Source organism: Ochotona curzoniae, unplaced genomic scaffold (genome assembly GCF_017591425.1).
Source record: "Ochotona curzoniae isolate NIBS_2020 unplaced genomic scaffold, NIBS_Ocur_1.0 contig_3819, whole genome shotgun sequence".
Taxonomy (NCBI): domain Eukaryota; kingdom Metazoa; phylum Chordata; class Mammalia; order Lagomorpha; family Ochotonidae; genus Ochotona; species Ochotona curzoniae.
Window position 1 is genome coordinate 255,543 of NW_024466004.1, and position 25,514 is coordinate 281,056.

Below are 25,514 nucleotides of genomic sequence, written 5' to 3' on the forward strand. Positions count from 1 at the left end.
CACTGTCTCTGTCCCTCTGTTCTTGCCCTTTATCCTCCATGCCCCCCCTCCCATGCCAGGACAACAGTCGCCGGGTAGACAATGTGCTGAAGCTGTGGATTATAGAGGCCCGGGAGCTGCCGCCCAAGAAGCGGTACTACTGCGAGCTTTGCCTGGATGACATGCTGTATGCACGCACCACCTCCAAGCCCCGCTCCGCCTCAGGGGACACTGTCTTCTGGGGCGAGCACTTCGAGTTTAACAACCTGCCGGCTGTTCGTGCCCTGCGGCTGCATCTGTACCGTGACTCAGACAAAAAGCGCAAGAAGGACAAGGCAGGCTATGTTGGCCTAGTGACTGTGCCAGTGGCCACCCTGGCTGGGCGCCACTTCACGGAGCAATGGTACCCTGTAACCCTGCCAACAGGCAGTGGGGGCTCCGGGGGCATGGGCTCGGGAGGAGGAGGAGGCTCAGGGGGCGGCTCAGGGGGTAAGGGCAAGGGAGGTTGCCCAGCTGTGCGGCTGAAGGCACGGTACCAGACAATGAGCATCCTGCCCATGGAGCTGTACAAAGAGTTTGCAGAGTATGTCACCAACCATTATCGGATGCTGTGTGCAGTCCTAGAGCCCGCCCTCAATGTCAAAGGCAAGGAGGAAGTTGCCAGTGCACTGGTTCATATTCTGCAGAGTACAGGCAAAGCCAAGGTGAGTGCTGTGCTCTCAGGGAAAGATGCCTTGGGGTGAGGGTGGGAAGGGCATGAGGACAGTGCAAATTTATGAGATTGGGTGCTGAGGCTGACCTTGGATCCCCCCTCCCCTCCCCTGGCTCCAGGATTTCCTTTCAGACATGGCCATGTCTGAGGTAGACCGGTTCATGGAACGGGAGCACCTTATCTTTCGCGAGAACACGCTCGCCACTAAAGCCATAGAAGAGTATATGAGACTGATTGGTCAGAAATACCTCAAGGATGCCATTGGTATGGCCCACCCTCACCTTCCCAAACCTAATAGATACCTTCCCAAACCTAACAGATGCCCACATCCCCTGCCCACTCTCAAGAGAGTTCCAGAACTCTACCCTCCAGCCACTTGATTGTGTAGTTCTCCTCGCAGAGTCAGCACCTTGCCCCTGCCCTTGGAAAGCATGACTGCTCCCTCTTGTGTCCCGACTCCCAGGGGAGTTCATCCGTGCTCTGTATGAGTCTGAGGAGAACTGTGAGGTGGACCCCATCAAGTGCACGGCATCCAGTCTGGCAGAGCACCAGGCCAACCTGAGAATGTGCTGTGAGTTGGCCCTGTGCAAGGTGGTCAACTCTCACTGGTGAGACTGGGAACGCTGGGCTGGGGGCCAGGGCTGGGGGAGTTATGTGTTTTTCTGTTCATCTATCTGTCCATCCTCCAAGAGGGCTGAACACCAGTCTGTAGGCAAAGCATCATTCTGGGTGCTTAGCACAGAGATGGATGGGACCTGGTCCCTTGGGAGAGTTTCCCCTAGAATAAGGGATAAATTAGATACACAGGATCATGATGTATTAGTATTAATATTAGTGCTGAGTTAGGGGCCTCCCGTGCCACACAGGGTCAAGTGAGGCAGATCATGGAAGTACAAGGGAAGAGGTGCCTCCTGAGCTGGCCTTTGAGCAGAGTCAGGTTCTGGCATATGGACACAGTGAGCAAGAAAGATTGCAGGGGCAGGCTGTGGGGCAGTCATATGTGCACAGGTGGGAAGGCCCGGAGCTTTCCGGGACAGCAATTAGAGCAATTTTAATGGAGCAGATGGCTCCTAATGGAGAGTGGCAGGAAAAACTTGTGCATGGGGGGAAAATCAGGATCCGGAATGCCTCAGGTGTAAGGAATTTGAGTTCATTGGTAGGTCATGAGATGCCATTAAAGGTGCTGGTGCCAGGAGGCTCAGGTTTCTTGAGCAAGATCAGTCTGTGAGTAGAGTGGGGTTGGGAACTGGCTGTAGTAGGCAGAACAGTTGGCTGCTGGAGTCTCTTTCCAATGGATTGGGTGTGAAAATCAGATCCTGAATCAGGATGGTGATGGGCAAAGCTCTGAGGGGCTGCTGGAGGGAGGGCTAAGCAGGAACTGTCAGCTGATTGGACAGGAGAGGCTTGCCTACCGGAAGTCAGGCTGCCTCAGGCGTGAGGCTGCTGCTGGGGAGGTTGGTCTCAATGACAGAACCAGGAAAGGCAGGAGGAGGAGGAGCCTGTTGGAGATGTGGGGGTGGTAGTGAGCCTTATTTTACACAAATCAAGTTTAAGGTGTCACTGGGACGTTGAAGTGGAAGTGGAAGGGGGTGGGGATGAGCTCTGAGCCATTCCAGGGACTGGGGATCCTGCCTAGGGCACCTCCATCCCCATTTCCCTGGAATCCAGAAGAGTTGGGGGGTCCGAGCTCCCTGTACCTCAAGTGACCCTCCATTTCTTCCATCTCTGTCTCTCCCCGGTGTCTGTTTTTCTTCTCCTCTCTTTGTCTCTCCCCCATGTTGTCCCTCTTCCCTCACCTTCTCACATTCCTCCACCCCTCCCCACTCCATTTCTCTCTGTTCCCCTCTGCCGTGGCCCTCCTTGCAGCAGCCTTCCGTCTTCCTCCTGCAGTCCCTTCCCCCTGTCTCTCTCACCTCTGTTTCCACACCTTCACCTCCTACCACCCCCCTCAGCATGTTCCCTGGAAGCTGAGGGTCTCTGGGGCTCAGTCCCGGTCTCTCTCTTTCTCTCTCTCTCTCTCTGTCTCCCCGCCCCTCCCCCCCAGCGTGTTCCCGAGGGAGCTGAAGGAAGTGTTTGCATCATGGCGGCTGCGCTGCGCAGAGCGGGGCCGGGAGGACATCGCAGACAGGCTGATCAGTGCTTCGCTCTTCCTGCGCTTCCTCTGCCCAGCCATCATGTCGCCCAGCCTCTTTGGGCTCATGCAGGAGTATCCAGATGAGCAGACCTCACGAACCCTTACCCTCATCGCCAAGGTCATCCAGAACCTGGCCAACTTTTCCAAGTGAGGGAAGCCTCAGGCTGGGAGAGGCAGGAAGGGTCTATGGAAATCCCGGAGGTCCTAGATGGGTGGGTAGTTGTGAGGCCTTCTGACAGTGTGTGACTTCTGCTTTTGGGATCCCTTGGCCAGGTTTACCTCAAAGGAGGACTTCCTGGGATTCATGAATGAGTTCCTGGAGCTGGAGTGGGGTTCAATGCAGCAATTCCTGTACGAGATCTCCAACCTGGACACGCTGACCAATAGCAGTAGCTTTGAGGGTTACATTGACCTGGGCCGAGAGCTCTCCACACTGCATGCCCTGCTCTGGGAGGTGCTGCCCCAGCTCAGCAAGGTCAGCACTTGTTCCCCAGACATCCCCACCACCCCAGCTCAGACACCCACCCATGTCCTCTTAGGGTGTCCTGTTAGCCCCAAGTAACAGTCTCACCCTTTCAGGAAGCACTCCTGAAGCTGGGCCCACTGCCCCGGCTCCTCAACGACATTAGCACAGCTCTGAGGAACCCCAACATCCAAAGGCAGCCGAGCCGCCAGAGTGAACGGCCCCGGCCTCAACCAGTGGTGCTGCGGGGACCATCAGCCGAGATGCAGGGCTACATGATGCGGGACCTCAACAGGTGAACACCCTGGATCCTTCCAGGAGGCCTATCTCTCCCGTTTTGCATACTGCTCACTGGGTACCACGTGCATCTTTTTAGCAGCTTGTCAGGCAGAAGGGGTAGGGAGACAGGTGCAACCAGTGGCAGACTAAGAGCCCTTTCACACTGAGGCGCAAGTCGTGCAGAGTGCCAGCTACAGTGCCAAGGCTCCTGCTGCTCCCAGCTTAGTTGAAAGCCGCGTGTGCCGTGTTGCTCTGTTCAGTCATGCATGTCCCCAGGCAGAGGTTTGGACATTACACACTGGCTCAGCCATGTGGTGTCAGAAGAGCCAAGTATTTCTGTTCTCCCCGTGCTCCGGCACTTAGACCAAGAAACAGTGGGAACCCTGGGGCCTCCCAAGTCCCAGCACCCATTATGGCGGGGAGGGAGCATGTGCAGCACCCAGGCCTCAGCTGCTGACTATTTTGATGATCACCCTGCTTGTTCCTTTGCCTGTGTCTCTCCCTCCATGACACCATACCCAATCCACCATTCCTGCCACTCCTTCCATTTGTCCACACCTCTCTCCTCCTCCGTCTGTTCTTGCCCCTCTTTCCATCTCTCTCCAGCTCCATCGACCTTCAGTCCTTCATGGCTCGAGGCCTCAACAGGTGAGGGGTTCTCCCCTCCCCCACCCTCCTCTCCTCTCCTGTCGACTCCCTCCCGTTCCTCTGACCTTCGCCCTCCTCCTCTCCTTTCCTTCTTGATGCACTTCATTTCTTCCACATCTGCCCAGGCCTGCCCCTCATCCTTCCTCTCTGCCCCTATCTCCCCTCCTCTGGGCCTCAGCCCTTCCCAGAAGGGCCTCGTCCTTTCCCTTTCCTGCTTGCCTTCCTCAAGGCTGCCACCACTGGCTCTAGGCCTATCCCTCATGGGGTCCCACTCGTCATCTCAGGGCCTGTGCCAGTACATAGCAGGCGGTGGTCTGGAACCCTGTCTTATCTTCTGTTTGTGTGCCCCTTGCCTTCTGACAGCTCCATGGACATGGCTCGCCTCCCTTCCCCCACCAAGGAAAAGCCGCCCCCACCACCACCAGGTGGGGGTAAAGACCTGTTCTATGTCAGCCGTCCGCCTCTGGCCCGCTCTTCGCCAGCATACTGCACAAGCAGCTCGGATATCACGGAGCCAGAGCAGAAGATGCTGAGCGTCAACAAGAGTGTGTCCATGCTGGACCTGCAGGGTGATGGGCCCGGTGGCCGCCTCAATAGCAGCAGTGTTTCCAACCTGGCAGCTGTTGGGGACCTGCTGCACTCGAGCCAGGCCTCTCTGACAGCAGCCTTGGGGCTGCGGCCTGCCCCTGCTGGACGCCTCTCCCAAGGGAGTGGCTCGTCCATCACAGCCGCTGGCATGCGACTCAGCCAGATGGGTGTCACCACGGACGGTGTCCCTGCTCAGCAACTGCGCATCCCCCTCTCCTTCCAGAACCCTCTCTTCCACATGGCTGCCGATGGGCCAGGTCCCCCAGCAGGCCATGGAGGGGGTGGTGGTCATGGCCCACCCTCCTCCCATCACCATCACCACCACCATCACCACCATCGAGGTGGTGAGCCCCCTGGGGACACTTTCGCCCCATTCCATGGCTATAGCAAGAGTGAGGATCTATCCTCAGGGGTCCCCAAGCCCCCTGCCGCCTCCATTCTTCACAGCCACAGCTACAGTGATGAGTTTGGACCCTCTGGCACTGACTTCACCCGTCGGCAGCTCTCACTCCAGGACAACCTGCAGCACATGTTGTCCCCTCCCCAGATCACCATCGGTCCCCAGAGGCCAGCCCCCTCAGGGCCCGGAGGTGGGGGCAGTGGGGGCAGCAGTGGGGGTGGTGGAGGCCAGCCACCGCCTCTGCAGAGGGGCAAGTCCCAGCAGTTGACGGTCAGCGCCGCTCAGAAACCCCGGCCATCCAGCGGGAATCTGTTGCAGTCCCCAGAGCCAAGTTATGGCCCCGCCCGTCCACGGCAACAGAGCCTCAGCAAGGAGGGCAGCATTGGGGGCAGCGGGGGCAGCGGTGGCGGAGGGGGTGGGGGGCTCAAGCCCTCCATCACCAAGCAGGTAGGTTGGGGCAAGAGGAGGGTAGGGTAGGCAAAGGGCAGGAAGGGAAGAAAGGAGTAGGGTGGGAGTTGGGAGTGGAACAGTCTTTGGTCTGAAGTTAAAATCTCATCTTCTTTCATTAAAGAGCCAGCAGTGCCCTGTGTGCTGTTTTAGGCACTATGGCTGTGGGCTGCACATCAGGAGAAAGGGTCTCTTTCTTTGAGTCTCTCCAGAGGGTAGAGGCTCTAAAGTCCTTTCTGTAGCACTCAGAAGTGACCAGGATTGGGAACCATCTTTTTTGGGTATGTTCTTTTCCTCTAAATGGCACCCTCCCTTTCCCCACCCTTCCTGTCTGTCCCCAACTTGGCGTGTCCCAGCATTCTCAGACACCATCCACATTGAACCCCACGATGCCAGCCTCGGAGCGCACAGTGGCCTGGGTTTCCAATATGCCGCACCTGTCAGCTGACATCGAGAGTGCCCACATTGAGCGGGAAGAGTACAAGCTCAAGGAATACTCGAAATCGATGGATGAGAGCCGGCTGGATAGGGTACGGTGGGCCTATCTCCTAGAGTCCCAGATATTCGTTTTACCCAGGAGGTGACCTCTGCTCACGCCCAGGGGGAGGCAACTGGAATCAGGTAGTTATGATGGAAAGACAAGACAGAAAGACCTGATCCCTTCTCATGAGAACATTTTTGTCCATTAGAGCAGAGCAGGGAGACACAGTCTGTTATAAGCCTGTTTCAGCTTTGTTTTGTCCGTTACACACGCTGTTGACTCTCTGGGGGGAAAACATGTTCTATTTTAGGCTTGTTGCCATTCTTCCCCAGGGGGAACTTGAACCCTGGCTCTTCACTGCTGAGGAAGAGAATGGTTGTTTTACTAGCAGTGGGAGCTCATGGACTGAGCAGGGAAAGGGGTCACTTTTCCTTGTACCAGGGGCATGTAAGACAGGGTCAGCAAGCAGGGGTTGTGTGTTGGAAAGCAGGCATCAGTCAAATGGAGAAGGGCCATCCAGAGGGTGAAGAGCAGCCAAAGGTTAGCACAAGTTACTTGGGGGAAATGTTGCTTTGAGGATTCTGAGGAAGAGGGTGTTGCTGGATTGGCTCCTCTATAAAGTGTGTATGACCCCCAAATGGGGGGAGCTGGAAAGAGGCTTCTGAGGGGCCGTGGTCTTTGAGCACAGGGGACATTGGAACTGATTTAGGTGGACTTGCTCCAGCGACTTCCATGAGAAGTAAACCATACTGTCCCAAGGTAGCCATCACAGGCAATGAATTGCCATCTCTGTATTCAGAACTGGGTTGATTATGTATGTATTCTGTTGAGAGAATAGAAAAAAAATCATCTGTTGTATTTTTTTTTCTGTCTACTTCAGATGAGGGATGCTTGTCAGTAGAACTTCTAGCCCCACTAGCAGTAGAACTTAGTGATTAAAACACTCTGTAACGTACTGCTCAATCCAGAGACTGCTAGCCACTTGTGGCTGGTTGCAGTTCAGCAGAGCTAAGATTCAGTTATATTTAAACAGCTGCAGTGGAGACAGTGGCCACTGCAGTAGCATGGCTCTAGACTCAGAGCCAGTAGGGCAGATAAAGTGACTCTTTTGAGCCCAGCTAGCAGCCACCACCCCATCCCACCCCCACCCCCACCTGCCAAATCCCAGTTCATTATTGCAGAGGTGTGTTACTGGATGCTCAGCCTGGGATTCACTGGGAGGTTCATGATCCATAGGACGTGAAATCAAGCAAGGAGTCTCATGTAGGCAGCACCTGCATCTCCCACCCAGTGTCTTTTCTTCCATGTTTCCCTTTTGCACTCTGTGACCTGGTTTGGGACGGGGGTGTCTCACCTTATCTTGGTGTTTCTGGGTTTCTACAGGGTCCTCAAATACCTAGATGCACAGGGCCCATGCATCCCTCAGGGTGTGAGTGTGACCTTGCTTTCTTTTGAGGGAGCTTCCCCGTCCCAGCATGGTCCCCTAAAGCAGGTGTGCAAGTGTGGCTGACCAGCAGGGAAGGGTTAGGGAAGATGATGTGCTGCCCCTTACCAGGTAGTGGCTATGACAGGGAGGGAAGGGATCTGAGCAGAGCACCCCTCATGGTGCGGGGTCGTGTGCCCGGCGGGCAGGTGAAGGAGTACGAGGAGGAGATCCACTCACTGAAGGAGCGGCTGCACATGTCCAACCGGAAGCTGGAAGAGTACGAGCGGAGACTGCTATCCCAGGAAGAACAGACCAGCAAGATCCTGATGCAGTATCAGGCCCGGCTGGAACAGAGTGAGAAGAGGCTGAGGCAGCAGCAGGTGGAAAAGGATTCACAGATCAAGAGCATCATCGGCAGGTGAGGGGCGGCCTGGGGAGGGGGTAGCAAGGGCGAGCCTAAGGGTGGAGTGAGTGAGCTACACCTGCAGTCCCCAGCCCAAACTCAGGAGATCACTGGGAGTGCCCACCACCCTCCTCCAGGGATGCTACCCATTCATCCACCACCAGATGGGGAGAGACCACTTGGCTCCATGCATTAAATGCACCTTGTGCCAAACCCCAACCTCTGTCTTCATTATGCACTTTCTGAAGTTCTTTGGAAAACCAACTTGTTATTATTCAGTCCATATTCTGCCTAGGCTGGAACTCCCCACTGCTTATTCTCAACCCTGCCTTTGATGTTCACCTCCAAGATAGGCAGGGATCCCTAGTCAGTGTGGCTCCTGAACATACCTCTACTGGGCAAGCATGTGTCCATCTGGCCCTGATGGAGGTGTCTAGTTGGTGGAGGTCTCTGGGAGTGCAGAGTGCTGTCCTCAGAAGGGAGTGTGAGGGTTCCCAACAGGAAGGTGCGGAGCAGGAGCCTAGCAAGGAGTCTGTGAGGTCACAACAATGGGGTGGGTAGAGGCAGATGCCTGCGGGGAATCGGGTGTTGCAGGGGCAGGCTGCAAGCCCGTGCCCGCCACTAACCCCACTGAAGCCCGTCCCTTCAGGCTGATGCTGGTGGAGGAGGAGCTGCGCCGGGACCACCCCGCCATGGCTGAGCCGCTGCCCGAACCCAAGAAGAGGCTGCTCGACGCTCAGGTGGAAATTACAATGTCATTTATCTTCTCCGTGTCCCATCCCCATCCATCCCACTGTCCTTCGTGCACTCACCGCACTGGCCACCCCCAGTCCCATCGCCATCTGTCTTTCCTGTTGTCTGTCCGCTGGCTGCTGTCAGCAGCCCCCTGGTGACCCCATCTTCATCCCGTCGTTCGTGCCTTTGTCACTCCTGGCAGTGTCAGCCCCTCCCCTACGCCTTCCCACCCCACCTTCCCAGCCCTGTCTGCGTCTCAGGGTCTTCTGGCAGAGGCTCAGTCTTTCTGCCTTGGATTCCATCCAGTTCCCTTGAGTCCCTGTCCCTTCTTTGCCTACCTTTGCCCTGTCCCTTCCCCTTCAAGGCAGGAGATTCAGCTTTCTCTGAGCTTCCCTTGGGCCAGGGCCTGGGGCTAGAACAGAGCACATAATGGTATTGCCTGTAGTGTCCCATCCCTGGGGGGTGCCCTGTTACTTCTGTTCCTTGGCTGCTCCTGCAGACCTTCCTCCAACTTTTGCAATCTCGAAGGGCTCCCACCTCATCTGCTCTGCTGAAGCCCAGCCTTCATTTGGCCTGCTTTCCCCTTTCATCTGCCTCACTTTCTAGCCCTCCCCCCACCCCGCCACCCCTCTTGCCAAGTCACCTTTAAAGACCACCCCCTGCTTCTGCGTCCTTTATCCCTTGCGTTCCCACAATTCCTCTCACTCTCCCACCCATACTACTCCTTCCTCCGCTCTGACCACCAGGCTTTCCTGCCACTGTTGCCCAGGCTCCTGACCCCGTGACCCCACTCTCTCCCCCTGCAGCTCCTCATCAGGTAACTCTCCTGGTTCCGCTTTGACCACGGGCGGAGGACACAGGGGGAGGTGACTCCGCACCATTGCAGGTTGGTCATGAAGCCCACTCCCCTACCACTCTCCACAGCCTCAACTCCTATCACTGTTGCCCACCACACCAATAGCTGCACAGAACCTCCCTTCCTTATACCGCCTGCACAGACCCTTCTCCAAGACACCAGGCAGTGGGAGCACTGGCTGCGGTGTACCTGGACTCTCCAACCATACTTTTGCAATACTGAGAGTCTGCCCCTAGAGACAGATGAGCCATGCACAGGTCACCCCTGCCCTCCCAGCCTCCTCCTGACTCAACCCTCCTCCTCCTCTCCAGTGTCTGTCTGTCACCCCCCATTTCACCAGAGTGTCCTTGCCGATGGGTGGGTTAGTGGGGTGGAGATGAGGATGGGCTGGGAGACCCTGGCTGTAGAGGCTGTGCCAGCTGCCCCAGGTAGGTTGGGGTTTTCTCCTTTCCTGACCTTGGTTCTCTCACCCTCCTCTTTTCCACTCCTCACCCCTTTCTTCCTCCTTGCCCACATCTGTAGGCACTGAGGCTTATATTAGCACCCCCTGGGTAGGAATTAGGAGTGGGCCTTCCTTGGTGGGGAGTGGAGGCGGAGGCTAGAAAAAAAAAATAAAGCATGCTGTTGAATCCCAACAGTAAACAGTGTGGGTGAAATGAGAAGCAAGAAGGGAACCTTGGACAGACCTTAGGATGCGGATCTGCCTCTCTGGGTTAAGACATCTGCCTAGACCAGGAGCCATGCTGATTGCCACACAGATGCCAGCAGCACGTTCAGTAACCTCCCCTTTCTGTTGCTACTCACTCCTCCTCTCCTACCACCCCAGGGCCTTGCCGGACACATCATCCCACCTAAAAGCCTGTAAATGGGAACCTGTCAACCACACGTCATTTCTGAGATGCCTTATTTTCTCGTAGGTTTGTGCTGCAGTGGGTACTGTAATTTTAACTCTCCACTTGCCCAGTCTGTCAAAGTAGTTAGTGATCTGTAAACAGATGCTGAAAGGCACCAGGGGGCCTTACCAGTTAAAGGACTCCTGCAGCGAATTCTTCTATAAAATGAATAGCGAGCACCCTAATTTATCTACTTTCTAAATTTGGGTGCATGGGGGTGTAGGGGACATGCCTTTGCACTGTCGCCAGCCGACAAGCCGAGGGAATGGAACCTGAGTTTCTCCCCCTTCTCTCCCACTGTACTCAGACACAAGCTGCAACTTCATCTCTGACTGGCAGTGTGTGAGCTCCCAAGCAAGCTAAGAGGGTGAAGGCTGGGGTTGGGTGACCTTCTGAGGGGCGAGGTCTTGGAACCCGGGATAGGAAGGAGAGCTGCCCTAGGCAGCTTGGAATGTTTCTGTATCCTTCAGAGGTAGGCTCAGACATGGGTACACTGCCAGGCCCAAATCTCCTGTGGCCCAGGAAAGAATCGGAACATTGGTTCTAAACCACCTAGAGGTACTGATCCCTCTGCAACTCAGCCATTAATTTAAGTATCAGTGTTTAGCTTGAGTGACCTGAAGTGTAGAGGCATTCAGATGGCCCATCTTTTTTCCCAGCAGAGAAGGTAAGGCTGTAAGCAGGAACCAGAAATTGGTCCAGAAGCCACACAGGGTAATGCAAATAAGACCAGGGGTGGGAGGAAGGCCTGGCATCTCTCCCTCTCACCAGGAGCTCTGAGAGGACTGAAAGGAAGGTGGGGGTGGAGAGGGACAAAGGCAGATCCTGCTTCCCAGGGAGGCAGATAGGGGCACGCAGTGGCGCTGCAAAAGCTCCCACCAACCTCCCACGAGAATGTTCTCTCCCCCGAATCCGCTTCCTTTCTTCCCAGTGCAGTTAAACATCTCTAATGTGGAATGGCATATTTGAGAAGATGGCCATTCAGTGACAAAACTGAATCATGGTGTCTAGCTAATGAAATGCATGTCCTCAGAATACATACAGCAGGTAGCATTTGGTGAGCAAGGCTGGTTCCACTCAGGCCCTTAGCATGCATTCATGAATAGAGAGGACTTAAAAGTCTGTTTTCCACTACATATTGAATAGCCCCTCCCACATACACATTTTTACCACTTATTTATGGAGTACACCCTTTCTTTATAAATAAAGGAAAATGCAAGCAGGTTTTTAAATTTTTTTTTTCTTTTCAAATTGTGAAGAAATTCCAAACCAACAGGGGTCTGGATTAATGAGGTTTGGCTGTACTGCCTCCCCTTGTTCCTCAATACCGAGCGCCTACTTGGGAGTGGAGGTGGGCCAGGAGGGCGCCCGGGGAAGGGACTGTATCAGTGCAGCTAAGAGGGCTTAGATGGGGGCTAAGGCAGGAGTTTGTTTCTTTAAAGCTGGCTTCCTGGTGTGATGACTCTGGGTTGAAGGCCCCTGTTGGGAGTCCTGGGGTAAAATTCTTCCTAAGCCCAGAGGCTCCTGCAGGTGAGAAGTAAAAAGAGGAAGATTGTGGGAATTGTTGTGGGACACGGGGGGGGGGGGGGGGGCGGGGGCTACTGCCAGGGGGGCTAGCACCCAGGCCCCCACGAAGCGTCTCAATAAGTCCGCGCTCTCCTCTTTGGTGTCTTGCAGGAGAGGCAGCTTCCCCCCTTGGGTCCAACAAACCCGCGTGTGACGCTGGCCCCACCTTGGAACGGCCTGGCCCCCCCAGCCCCGCCTCCCCCACCCCGGCTGCAGATCACGGAGAACGGCGAGTTCCGCAACACCGCAGACCACTAGCCCGCCCAGCCTCACCGACCACCTACTCCTTCCCTGTGCACCCCACCCCACAACAGCACCGACCACCAGGACTGGACGGCACCGAGGGACAGCAGGATTGCCTCCCTGAATGCCCCCCCACCCCACTGCACCATTCCCAGGAGGGAGAGCGCCTTCTTTTCCTTCCTGTCGGGGTGCTGCCCCTCTGCCCACCCCAGGGACCCTTGCCCCAGGACGCCTACCCCCACACAGACCCCCTTCACTCCGGGGTGCTATCCCCACCCTCTGCCTCATCGTTCCCCTGAGCACTGGGGGACAGACCCTCACCCCCCACCCTGGGGGTGTGGCACCTCCAAACTTTCAACTTCAGGGTGATTTTTTAGCAGTAACCAGAGCTGACAATCTAACTCCCCTCCACCGCCCCATTTTGGCCTCCCCTGCCCCCCTTGTTATGGGGAGGGGACCCCGGGTGAGGGGGCCCTATTACCCCTTGATTTCTCAGGAGCGTCTGGGGGGGCTCAGCACGCACAAACTCCTTCTCCTCCCACCACTCTTAAATTTACTCCCTCCCCACCCAGGACCCAGATGGGGTGGAGGGGGCCACCAGGGCAGGAGGGGGCGGCAAGGGGAGAATGGGAGTTTTCTCCCTTTCTCCCCACACCTGATCTGCTCTCGGCTGGTCCCAGAGCGGGGTGAGGGGGCTTCTGCCCTCCCCTGCCCCAGTGTGTTGGGTGGGGGTGGAATTGAGGTGAGGGTGATGGGGTAGGGTTTAGGAGGGTGTGTATGTTGGAAGGACAGACTTGTTGATCTGCCCTGCACTGACATACATTGTCCCCCCCCCTCCCGCCCCTCCCCTCTCTCTTGGTCTCTGCTCCCAGGGGGAGGGGGGAACTTACTCTAGGAAAAGCCATGTCTCTCTCCCCCAGGGTGGGGGGACCTGTGTTGGAGGAGGGGTATTGGGGGGGCTCCCCTTCCATGACTCTGTCCCCTGGGGGATGTAAGGACAGGGCTGGGCTTCCCTATTCCTCCCCCTCCTCCCCCCTCAATCTCCCTCCACCTCTCTCCCTCCCGCCAGCTCCACAATTTTTCGGTGTTTCTCTGTACATAGCTCTCTGGCGGGACAGGGGAGGTAGGATGGATGGGGTTTGCGGCGGGCAGGCCACGGGAGGGAAGAAGCCCCTCCTTGGCACCCCCTCTTCCCTGACTGCTGTCCCCTTCCCAGCCTCGTCCCCTCCCCCCTCCTGGCGTTTGGTATGGAGTCTTTCCCAGACCCCTTCCCTTCTTTCTTTTGTATGGACAGCCCACCCCTCATCCCCTTCAGTACCATCCCTCTACACTCATACACCCAGCCGGGGCCAAATTTATACTTATATAAAAGTTGTAAATATGTGAAATTTTATCCCCATGCCCTTTCTGCTTTCCCCACCTCAGGCCTTTCCCTCTTCGGCCTCCTTCTTTCCTCTCCCCTTTGGCTGTTGTAATTATCTGGGGTTTGTACTGTATATATCCGGGGTGTGTGTGTGTGGGCTGGGGGCGCCCCCTGTACAGAGCTTCCTGGCCCCCTCCCCCCCGCCCCTTCGCTTCCCTCCCCACCACCCCAAGGGTAGGGAGATGCTCTTCCTACCTGTTTTATTTTGTTTTCTCGTTCTCCCGCCCCGTCCCCACTCCCAGCCTTCTCTGTCCTCCACCACTGTCCCTTTTTTCCTCCACTCCCAGCCCCATTTCCTTTTTTTCTGGAGTGTGTGGTGAAACAGAAAAATCATGTTTAATAAAAGGAGATTGTTCTTTTATCATCGTGCCGACTTTCTTAGCCTGGGTTCTCTACAGGATCAGCGGGGTGATAGCTTTTTTTTGAGAGGGGGCAGGCAGCCTGGAAGAAAAGCCGGGTCATCCCTGCCCGATGCCAGCGTCTCCTCACGATCCCGCAAGGAGACGAGTCTGTTTCTCAGCGAGGAAGGCTTCTGTGCTCCCCAAACTCCCCCGTTTAGCGCTCACACCCACTGCTTCGCTCTCAGCCCCAAGGGGCGTGGAGGAGACATTGCATTTCTCTATTTTTCAAAGACCCCAGAAATAAAGTGGTTTTGACGGCTGGATAAAAAATTTCCGTGCGGTTTTGGGGGAAAGAACTTGCGGTTTCCCACGCACGAAGGCTTAGGAACGTGAGCAATTGCCTAGCCCACAAAGTAGGGACCGCTTCGTCCCGTCCCTCAGCACCGAGGCGCTACCTTTAATCCCTGGGAAGCGGCGGCTTCCCGGGGCTGTGCTCCGCGGCCCGCCGTCTCCCACCCGCAGCACCCACTTACAGCCAACTCCATCCTCCCGCGGCCGCCTTCCCCGCTCGCCGGGAAGCCAATCAACACAGAGCTTGTAGAGCGCTCCATTCCGATTGGCTGAGCCGGCGGCCCCGCCCGTCGCTCCGGGCGTCGGCGTCCGGCGGGGCGGGCTGGCTTCCGGGCCAAGACGGCGTTGGAGCTGCCCCGACTCTGCAGGGCCTCGCGGCGGGTGCCACGGCGGGGGCGTGTCGGCCGCAAGGCACCGGGGGTCCCGGGCTAGCGCGGGCGTCCGGGTGGCTGCGGCTGCCTGGGAAATCGGCGGGTCAGGAGGCGTCCCGAGCTGGCGAGGTTCAGCCGAAGGAGCTCCTCATCTTCCGCAAGGCCGGGCAGCCCCAGAACCCGGGTTAGTGTTAATGGTTTGTTTTTGTCTCCTCTCTGGGCGGGACTGAGCCGCAGACAGCACCGCTGGCCCTAGAGTTTCCTCACGCAGGTGTGGGGGTCGGGGCGTTTGAGCAGGCACGGTTCCCGTTTTGTGGGGGCTCGTGTGACGTCCGCACCCCGTCTGTTTCCTCCACAGCCTTCCTCTCCTGGGAGTTCCACTCTGAGCCTCACGTCCCCTCCGCACAGCCCTCTGGGGATCCCTCTGAGGAGGCCATGGAGAATACCTCGCTGCCTTTGCCTCCCGGGCCCTCCTCTGCAGCCTGCAGCTCGACGCCGCGGACCATCCAGATCGAGTTCCCTCAGCACAGCTCGTCCCTGCTCGAGTCCCTGAACCGCCACAGACTGGAGGGCAAGTTTTGCGACGTGTCCCTGCTGGTGCAGGGCCGCGAGCTCAGGGCCCACAAAGCCGTGTTGGCTGCCGCCTCCCCTTACTTCCACGACAAGCTGCTTCTGGGTGATGCACCCCGCCTCACCCTCCCGAGTGTCATCGAAGCCGACGCCTTCGAGGGGCTGCTGCAGCTCATTTATTCGGGCCACCTCCGCCTGCCCCTGGATGCTCTCCCTGCTCATCTCCTTGTGGCCAGTGGCCTTCAGATGTGGCAGGTCGTGGATCAGTGCTCAGAGATCCTCAGAGAGCTGGAAACTTCGAGTGGTGGCATCTCGGGCCGGGGAGCGACCTCCTACCAAGCGCTGCTGTCCAGCTCGTCCTCTCCAGGAAGCTGGTGCGTGCGCGCGTCCCCTTTCCAGCCCCCAGCCCAGTCCTCTGCTCCCGCTGAGAGGCCCGTGTCCACTGAGAGCCCCGTGGGAGGGGAGGGGAGTGAACTGGGAGAGGTGTTGCAGATCCAGGTGGAGGAGGAGGAAGAAGAGGAGGAGGAGGAGGAAGAAGATGATGATGAGAGCCAGGGGTCAGCAGCGTTGTCTCAGACTCCACAACCGCAGAGGGTATCGGGGAGTCTTCCCCGTCCTCACGGATCCCTCACACTGCCGGGGTCCGCCCCTCCCTGCAGGCTCTCTGAGGGGGACAGTGCACCACCTGACACTCCTGCCCCTTCTGCTGTGCTGCCCCCTAAAATCTTCTACATTAAGCAGGAACCTTTTGAGCCTAAAGAGGAGTTGTCAGGAGGTGGAACCCCTTCTGGAGGTACTAAGGAGGAGACCAAACTATTTCCTGGAGGGGACACTGTGGGGAGTGGGGAGCTTGGGTTCATGTTGCCCTCAGGAGTAGGGGCAGCATCTGGGGGAGGGGGTGCCTCCTGGAAACCAGTGGATCTCCATGGGAATGAAATTCTGTCCAGCGGTGGAGGACCTGGGGGGGCCGGGCAGGCGGTGCATGGTCCCGTGAAGCTAGGCGGCGCACCGCCTGCTGACGGAAAGCGCTTCGGTTGCTTGTGTGGGAAACGGTTTGCGGTGAAGCCCAAACGTGACCGCCACATCATGCTGACCTTCAGCCTCCGGCCTTTTGGCTGCGGCATTTGCAATAAGCGATTCAAGCTGAAGCATCATCTGACAGAGCACATGAAGACTCATGCTGGAGCCTTGCACGCCTGTCCCCACTGTGGTCGTCGGTTTCGGGTCCATGCCTGTTTCCTGCGCCACCGAGACCTGTGTAAGGGCCAGGGCTGGGCCACTGCCCACTGGACTTACAAGTGACAGCTGAGACCATCCTCCAAACTTGGAGGAAAAGGTAGCCGTTGCCGATGATGGATTCTCGCCCTTGCTACCCCAGACCTGGATCTCATAACCATGCTAAGTGATAAAATGTGTTATGGATCTCTTGTTCTTGGGTGTTAGACCTCAGCCTGGCAGATTTGGAAACTCATATTTCTCATCTCACCTCAGGTTTTTGCTAGCCCCCTACAGGAAAATTATTTCTAGGCCATTCTTAATTGCTTGACCTTAATAGACCTTTTTGTAGTAGCAGTAGTAGTAGTAGTAGTAGTAGTATCCATTGAGAAAACTAGATTTCAGATTAGGTTATTTGATGAAAACAGTGCCGAAAGGCATAATGGGTCATGTTTTATTCATTCTCCTTAAGGAGCTAAAAGGCTGGTCTCTAGTCAGGGTACGTTTCATTCAGAGGTCAGATAATTGAGACTTAAGCTCCAAGCTTGGCTGTCCCTCATGGAATGATGGGAGCAGAGTTGTTAATGTACTCTGCTTTGTCCTGTCTTTTGGTCTTTGCAGAAGGTTCCCCACCCACGCACCCACCCACCCCCAGCCGCCACCATCGCTTCCTCACTAGTAGCCAGCTTCCCTGCACCTTTGTTTTATGTTGTAGTGAGCACTTTAACAAGCTGAGCATTCCACTTGTCTTTCCTATTACCCTCTTCGATGGAGGGTGTTCCATCAGCAACCAGTGCCTCTTGTCTGCCTGACCACAATCAATGAGTTGTGTTTTGATCCCCATGACTGGACTGTGGCCGTGGAACTCAGGAGCTGGCAGCTGACCGGACATGCTCTCAGGGTAGCTGCTCTCTGAGCAAATTGCCATGGTCAGAGGAACTCAGGGCCAAGACAGCACATGCTGAAGAATAGAGCGGAACTGCACAGTGGGACCAGACGCCCCTTCCTTTTCCCTCTTGCCTCCAGGCGATAGAGACAGTTCCTTTGTTGAGGGACTGTAGGCAGAGATGGGAATTGGGGGTTGGAGAATTTGCAGTTTCCTAATTACTGAATTTCTTCTAAAATAAACTACCATGAAATCTAAACTGACAATGGGCTGGACTGAGTAATTTGTGTGAGAATAGAGCTAGACTGGGTACATGCTTGCACTAGGTGTTGTTGATGAGGGAAGAGTGAGATAATTTCAAACTGGTGAAGAGAGCGTTCTGGATTTAGTCCTTGACTTGCCTCAGAATAACTGAGCAACCCAGCTTTTCAGGACTGAAAAGAAAAAACAAATTTTTTTGCTTGAATGAGGTGTGTTGATGAGTACCTCTTAACTGGCTCTCTATTAAAGGGGTTGCTCATGTGATATATATATGTGTGTATATATGTTATATATGTGTATATATTTAAGATTTGTTTATGTTCATTGGAAAGTTAGATTTTACAAAGAAGCAGATACAGAGAAAGATCTTCAATCCACTGATCCACTCCCCAAGTGGCTGCAATGGATCAGAGCTGAGCTCATCAGGAGCCAGGAGCTTCTTCCAGGTCTACAATGTGGGCTAAGGGTCCCAAGGCTTTGGGCCATCCTCTGTTGTTTTCCCAGGTCAGAAGAAGGGAGCTGGATGGGAAGTGCAACAGCCAGGACACAAACCGGCACCCATATGGGATCCTGGTGCATGCAAGGTGAGGACTTTAGCCACTAGGCTATAGCACTGGGCCCTGCTCATGCGATACTGATGTATAGTATTATACCTGGACTTTAATTTTTAAAAAAGATTTATTGTTATTGGAAAGGCAGATGTACAGAGAGAAGGAGATACAGAAAGGTCTTAAGTCTGCTAACTCCTAAAGTGGTCACAATGGCCAGAGCTGAGCCAATCCGAAGCCAGGAGCCTCTTCTGAGTCTCCCACATGGTACCCTGACCTCTGTGTTACATACGTTTGCTTGTTGTTTGAGTTATTCTACAAACCTTAGTGCAGTGCATGATGTCAGATCCTGATTAGTACTGTGTCCTTGAAGAGTTCACAACTTCTACTGAAGCCACACAAGTAACTACAAAGTGGTGTGATGAATCAGCTGATAGTGGGCATTGTGGGCTATTTGAATACCTGGAAGGACACTGAGTTATGTCTCCTTTTGTAGGTGCCCAGAGGTTAATGAATTAATTTAATGTGGCCATGGAACTGATGAACTAGTAAACACAGGAGGTGAGACCTATAAGAACCAGAGGTGATAGCCTTCCCCAAAGTATGCTGCTCAAAACCTCCTAGATATGGCACTTAGAAGGGCTGGAAAATGTGCCTTTGTGCCTGAGAGGCTGAATTGTAACTGGGATTTGTCAGCCTCTCCACAAAGAGCTGTGCTGCTGTCCCGTTCCCGTGATAGGGACTGTGAACACATTGGGAAAGGGAGCAGGGATTTGTCCATCTTGGATCTTGTCTGGTCCCACCTACCTGCCCTCAAGATCGTTTGGTTGTAAGCAGTGGAACCAACTCTGACCTAGTCAAAATGGAAATTTATGAAAGGATGGGAGGTGGTTTCTGGAGTGGATGAAGGAGCCTAAGGACAAGCCTTTAGAAGCAAAGGACAAAATCAGCTCCAAGACCTGATTCCCCAGAGCTGTAATCCTTGAGCTTAGGTTCCCGAGTGACAGTCTGTTCTGGTTTCTCTTGTCACACATTTCAAGATAAAATTTCCCCAGAAGAGAACTTGGAGCCTCATATCTGTGTCACCAGGATGGTGACAAAGCAGATAGGGAATCCTCAAAGGGAAGTTAAGGTCCTGGGACACGGGAGTGGAGGGTGGGTGCTGGTTGGGCCCCAGCAGGATGCCTGCTCCGGGTAGCCTCCATGTGCCACCCAGCTGAGCCAGACTTAGTGGGAGTCCAACTAACAATAAGGAACATAAAGCCTGACCAACTTCATATCCTGCTGAATTTGAAAGAATTGACTCTCTCTCTCTAAACCTGGCAGGAGTTTATTACTTTTCTCAAACCAATTAAAATGCATTTTTAGAGTTCTTTTAAAGTATTGTATGGGAAATGAATTTCATGATGAAAGACTGGTTTAAACCAGCTTAAACCTGTTGCCTTGTCTTTTCCTCCTTGTAGTGGAAGAAATGTCCCTCTTACTATCCAGTGCTAGCCCCATTCCCACAGTCTGCTCTTTTAATTAGCCCTTCTATTCTATGTCTTCACCTTTCATTTCTGTAGTTCTTAGCATTTAACCATACTTCTGAGACCATAAGAACAAATACACATAAAATACTTAAAACAGTGCCTTGCACACAGCAGTCAGTAAATGTTGGCTGTTACCAGTGATATCAGTAGTTCTTGATTCTCTACACCTTTACTCAGTTCTCTAGGGGAGCAATCAGTATGTAAGGAAGAATGATTGCAGCTAAACTGGAAATGAGGCAGGTGATACTTAGGATTTGATCGTTGCTGTTGTCTGTGTTTTAAATACCGGAAGACACTTTTGGCTTCTAATTTTATAAAATCCTTGGATATTTCAATAGCTGCTTTGTTTGAGGCACTGATGAAAAGAGCAGAACACATCATAGGGGTTTGGACTCTGAAGTATCTCCTTAAGAGGTAAAACCAGTTTAAAGCAGCTATATAGATATTTACTTAGTTGAAATCTGAGCAGCTTCTATGGGGGCAGGTGCTTCAGACAACACTTGATTGCCTGGCTTCAAGTATGTGCTATACTTATGAGCCAGCTTTCTGTCTCTGTACACCCAAAAAGACAGAAATAATGACTCTAGTACTTAGATCCCTGCCATCGTTTGTGGGAGACCCAGAGGGAATTCTTGGCTGCTGGCCTAGCCCTAGCTGTTATAGGCATTTGGGGAGTAAACCAGCAGATGAAAGATCTGTCTACTTTCAAATAAAATTTAAGAAGTTTTAAAGATTTATTGTATTTGAAGGGCACAGTTCCAGAGATATCTTCCATGTGCTGGTTTACTCCCCAAATGGCCATATTGGCCAGGGTTAGACCAAACTGAAGGCAGGAACTTCTAGGTTCCCATGTGGGTACAGGGGACCAAGCATGTGGGTCACCTTCCACTGCCTTCCCAGACACATTATCAGTGAGCTGGATAGGAAGTGGAGCAGCCAGGACTCAAACTGGCACCTGTATGGATGCTAGTAGCTTCAAGTGCTGTGTCACAACACTGGCCCTTAGCAATGTATGTATGTTTGTTTGTTTATTTATTTGTTATTGGAAAGGCAGATATACAGAGAGGAGATGCAAAGAGAGATCTTCCATTCGCAGGTTCACTTTCCAAATGGCTACAACCGCTGCAGCTGAGCTGATGTGAAACCAGGAGCTTCCTCCAGGTCTCCCATGCGGGTGCAGGTCCTCTACTGCTTTCCTGGGCCACACGCAGGGAGCTGGATGGGGAGTGGAGCAGCTGGGACATGAACCGGCATTCATATGCGATTACGACAGATGCAAGGTGAGGATTCAGCCACTGAGCCATTGCACCAGGCCTCCCCTAGAAATGTTTTCCAGGATTGCTGCACTTCACCTGCAGCAGCTCTTCCTCTGTTGTCTCCCGTTTCATAATGGTGCTGCTGCCATTCATTTAATGAGCTGCTGCCATTCACTTAATGAATGAGGTAGAAAGTTGAGACTGTCCTTTGATATACTTCTCCTTGCAATGTTATTTTCTAAATATTTCAAGTTAATACATTCCTACCACCACAGTCTCCTATTTCTTTTGGCTTCTGTTTTCCTTCCCTTAATATTTTACTCCATTCCCTACAGCCAGAGTGATCTTTCTAGAACAAAAAATGCTGTTTAAGTGGTACCCTGGTAGCTTGAGTCTAATGTGGCATTGTGGGTTATAATGCTGGCAAGCTAAATGGAGCACTAGGTCGATGATGCAGCTGAGTAGCTAGTGGAAGATGGTCCAAGCACTTGCCCCTGGGTGGAATACCAGGAAGGAGTTCATGCCTGCTGGCTTCAGCTTAATCCAGATTTACTATTGTGGCCATCTGGGGAGTGAAGCAGTAGCAGATCAAGGATCTCTGGAGCTCTGCCTTTCAAATAAACCAATTTTTAAAAAACGGTTTCCAGCTTAAATCTTTCACTGGCTTCCTCTTGTTCATTCATTAAGTCCCAAGGATCTGAATGCAGTCACTCCAGTCTCATTACCTGTGGCTCTCCCCTCATCCTCCACTCGTGCTCCTAGGGCTTATCTCTCTCCTGCTATAGTTGCTACCATCCCTCAGTGGAATAGTTCCTGTATGCTCCAGATATCAGTGTACATGTCACTTCATTTAGAAATCTTTGATCGTTAGGCTAGTTAGAGCCTTTCTGTGTCCTCCCATACTGCTTATGTCCCCATACGTTACTATTTGCCAGCCACTCGCTGACACTTACTACATGTGGTCAGCGTTTGAAGCACAGTGGACACTTCCTGCCCTCATAAGCTTTATTTCCTAGGACTAGAAAGGAAACCAAGAGGGTGGAGATTAGGAGAAAAGGAGGACGCTCTGTATGTTTACTCTTCATATCCAGAGGCGATAAAAAGGCCCAGACATGCAGAGGGAGGAAATATTCTTTTAAGATCCCTTTATTCAAAAGAATTACAGAGAGACAGAGAGGCCCTCCATCCACTGGTTCACTCCCCAAGAGGTCATAGCAGCCAACTGGACCAGGCTGAAGCCAGAAACCAGGAGCCCATTCTGGGTCTCCCACCTAGGAACAGGGGTTCTAAGCACTGGGGTAATCTGCTGCTGCTTTCCCATCAGCAGAGAGCTGGATTGGAAGTGGAGCCGCCAGGACTCAAAGTGTCGCCCTTATGGGATGCTGATATTGCAGGTTGTGACTTTACCCGCTATAGCACAATGCCACGCCATAGGAAAATGATTCTAGGAAAGCATTTAGTAGATAGAAAATCTAGAGAAAGAAGATAATTGGTTTGCTTGGTAAAGAGACTAATGTGCTTAGAGCTCCAGGAAGGATGAGATGTGACTGGAGAGATGGGCTGGGGCCAAATTGTAGAGAGCTGTATACATCAGGGTAGAGCATTTAAATTTGGTATATGTACTGCCAAAGCAAGCACAAACATTTAGATTTGGAAGCAGAATTGGATGACAATAAAGAGTTTTAAGTAGAAGAGTAATGATCTTTTAACAAAGAGGTTCGTATAGCTACAGAGTGAATATTGGATCATTATGGAGCAAGAATGTAAGTGGAGAAATCAAATAGGCTATTTCAGCAGTACAAACAAGAGGGTAAAGAGAGTAGAACCAAAAAGAAGTGGATGAGTTAAAATTATATTTGAAGACAGGACAAGCAGGTCATTCTAATGGGTTAATAATAGAGATTTGGGAAAGTGAAAATTCAAGAAAGCTCTCAAATTTCCTGGGTCTGAGCAGTTAAATTACAGGTCATTTAATGAGTGAAAGACAAGAATATGAGAACTTGTGAGTAGATCAAGAGTTTTATTTTGGGTCTGGCACAGTGGTTCAGGGGCTAAAATCCTTGCTTGCCTCACAGGCGCTGGGATCCCATATGGGTGCCAGTTTGTGTCCCAACTACTCTATTTCTCTTCCAGCTCCCTGCTTGTGGTCTGGGAAAGTAGTAGAGGATGTCCCAAAGTGTTGGACCCTGTACCTACGGGGTAGATCTGGAAGAAGCTCCAAGTTCCTGCCTTCAGATGGGTTTGGCTCTGACCATTGTGGCCACTTGGAGAGTGAACCAGCAGATGGAAGATCTCTGTGTAGCTCCTTCTCTCTGTATACCTGCCTTTTCAATTAAAAAAAATATATTATATTGTTACATTTGATCCTTTATAGCGTAAGCTTGCCAACTTTTCATCTAGAACAATATTTAAGTATATCTGGCAGCCCACTACATCACTTATAGTGATTGAGGTGAAACTTTAAAATACGTATTTTAAAATAATTTTTAAAATAATAAATTCATTTTATTTCTATGATGCTTACATATGTGAGAGGGATGCATGCCCATATGGACCACCAGTTAGTGTAGGAAGGGTGGAGAAATAGGAGAAGTCAATGAGAACTGCCTGCAATCTCCTTTTTCTTCTGTTATCTGTGGAGAGTGAAGAGAGCAGCCCAACCGCATCAGTACCCAGGAATAGGGAAGGCCAGCCGATGTCATCCCAGGGTCCCCAATATGGAGCATACTTGAGGTACTGCTTAAGTGGTTTTGATAGCCTGAGATGATGTTGATACCATTGCTCCAAGGTTGGGGAAATTCTTCCAAGGTCCATTGGCTGACTTAGTCCACCTTAGAGTCTTGATTCATCCAGATACTTGTCAGGGAGCACTGTGCGGTTTGTTCTGTCCTCTGTGGCACTTTGTTCTCTGCAGGCCTGAGTGAACTGACTCATGTCCCCCATGAACTTCTTGGTATGCCGTCCACTGCACAGGCCTCAGTAACCTATGGAGAACCAGTTCTGATACATACACTTTGTGCTCAGACCACTTACCCTGTATTTTCACCATGGTTGGCATTCTAAGTCCAGTGATCCAGTTTGAGGGTTCCCCAAAGAAACCTTACTTGAGGTGACCCTAGACCTGATTTGAGTGTGTACCAGCTAGTGTGCAATAAATCTTAAAATAACATGCAATACGCAAATAAAACTAGTTGAAACTAGTTTTATAAGAACTAAAATATATGCTTGTTTATATATCAAATAACGTGTTGTTTTTTACTTTTTTTTTATTTTTTAAACTAAGACTCTAAGATGGACTATGTCAATCAGTGGATTCTTCAACAACCTTATTGTGCTTGGAATGGCAAGATTGGCAGCAATTCAGAACTCTTGAGCTATCAAAACCACTTGAGCAAGACCCTCGGAGCATGCCCCACATCAGGGACCTGGGATGGGTGGGAGACTGGGTGCGGCTTCTCCCTTTATCTCCCGCTTTTCCCCAGATGCATGAAGGAAACAATATGGAAATAATAGTCTTACCCACTTTCCTGTAGCCCTTGAACCTTTTTGCTATAATTAACTATGTAAAGATTGTCAAAAAATAAAGAAGAAAAAAGAGACTAACAGAATTATGATTCCTTATGAAGGACTACACCATTGTAGTAATTTGGGGAAAATCTGTCGGGAGTTGGAAGTTTGGGGGGAATCCCAATCTATGTGAAATTGTACCACATAATTCAAATTCAAAATAATATATCTAAAAATTATTATTATCATTTTATGATACAGTTTCATAGATTCTGGGATTTCCTTTACCCTCTCCTCAAGTTCCCTCCTTGCCACTGAGTTCCTCTATATTATTGCTATAGTATAGTTGTTCAAAAACAGTCATATGTTCATCATTGTGGGAATGGACAATAGCAAAGAGTCCACCATCCTAATGTCAAGATATAGTTAACAGTTTCATTGCGAGTCTCTCTTTGATTTGGAAGTAGAGATGCATACTGCATTATATCCTCACCTCTGCTAGATATGATAGTCTCCATTACACAGTTACTATATATCTCCTTAAAGGAAAAATCACAAAACAGAATCAATGACAGGAAGAAAAGAAATTAAAGCGCCGTAAAGTTAAATAACATGTTACTGAATGATTAATGTGTTGCTGAAGAAATGAAAAAGAAAATCAAGAACCTTCTTGAAGAAAATGATGCTACTGCATGATTTATCAGTGAAGAATTTAATGAGGAAGAAAGAATTTTGGAGAGATGAAACTAAAAAAAAAAAAATCAAAACCCATGAGACATAGTTTCTACTGATCTTTGTTGGTGAGATACGCCTTCTGTGGAGAACAAATAGATGGGTTTTGATTTTTTTAATCCAGTCTTCTTATCTATGCCATTTGATTGATGAGTTTAAGCCATTTACATTCAGGATTAATATGAATGGGTAGTAATTTGGTCCTGTCATTTTAGCAATGGGTTGTTAACTGACTTAGTCTTGTTATTTTACTGGGATGTTCTTGCCT

General features: G+C 52.1%; 2 protein-coding genes across 6 annotated transcripts in view; both read left to right on the forward strand.

Annotated features, from left to right (window-relative positions):
- SYNGAP1 (synaptic Ras GTPase activating protein 1) overlaps nucleotides 1-14,037 on the forward strand; it is a 29,983-nt gene extending 15,946 nt beyond the window's left edge. Inside the window, exons 8-19 of one of the 5 annotated variants that reach the window (XM_040982933.1) lie at nucleotides 60-683; nucleotides 811-955; nucleotides 1,155-1,299; nucleotides 2,736-2,972; nucleotides 3,099-3,300; nucleotides 3,405-3,583; nucleotides 4,174-4,215; nucleotides 4,579-5,650; nucleotides 6,007-6,180; nucleotides 7,764-7,975; nucleotides 8,610-8,700; nucleotides 12,122-14,037. In XM_040982933.1, coding sequence (XP_040838867.1) covers nucleotides 60-683; nucleotides 811-955; nucleotides 1,155-1,299; nucleotides 2,736-2,972; nucleotides 3,099-3,300; nucleotides 3,405-3,583; nucleotides 4,174-4,215; nucleotides 4,579-5,650; nucleotides 6,007-6,180; nucleotides 7,764-7,975; nucleotides 8,610-8,700; nucleotides 12,122-12,268 — 3,270 coding nt within the window. In that variant the 3' untranslated portion in view covers nucleotides 12,269-14,037. Of the gene's footprint in view, nucleotides 1-59; nucleotides 684-810; nucleotides 956-1,154; nucleotides 1,300-2,735; nucleotides 2,973-3,098; nucleotides 3,301-3,404; nucleotides 3,584-4,173; nucleotides 4,216-4,578; nucleotides 5,651-6,006; nucleotides 6,181-7,763; nucleotides 7,976-8,596; nucleotides 8,715-12,121 lie in introns of those variants that run through there. The other 4 variants (XM_040982934.1, XM_040982938.1, XM_040982935.1 and 1 more) reach the window with 4 other exon arrangements.
- Nucleotides 14,038-14,752: 715 nt separating this feature from the next.
- Nucleotides 14,753-17,845, forward strand: ZBTB9 (zinc finger and BTB domain containing 9). Its single transcript, XM_040983197.1, has 2 exons — nucleotides 14,753-14,923; nucleotides 15,098-17,845. The coding sequence occupies exon 2, from the start codon at nucleotides 15,175-15,177 to the stop codon at nucleotides 16,609-16,611; it is 1,437 nt and encodes a 478-aa protein (XP_040839131.1). The 5' UTR covers nucleotides 14,753-14,923; nucleotides 15,098-15,174; the 3' UTR covers nucleotides 16,612-17,845.
- Nucleotides 17,846-25,514: the final 7,669 nt, after the last annotated feature.

Excerpts from the sequence above, each read along its gene's own strand:
- ZBTB9 (XM_040983197.1), top strand. The coding sequence starts at position 15,175 with ATGGAGAATACCTCGCTGCCTTTGCCTCCCGGGCCCTCCTCTGCAGCC.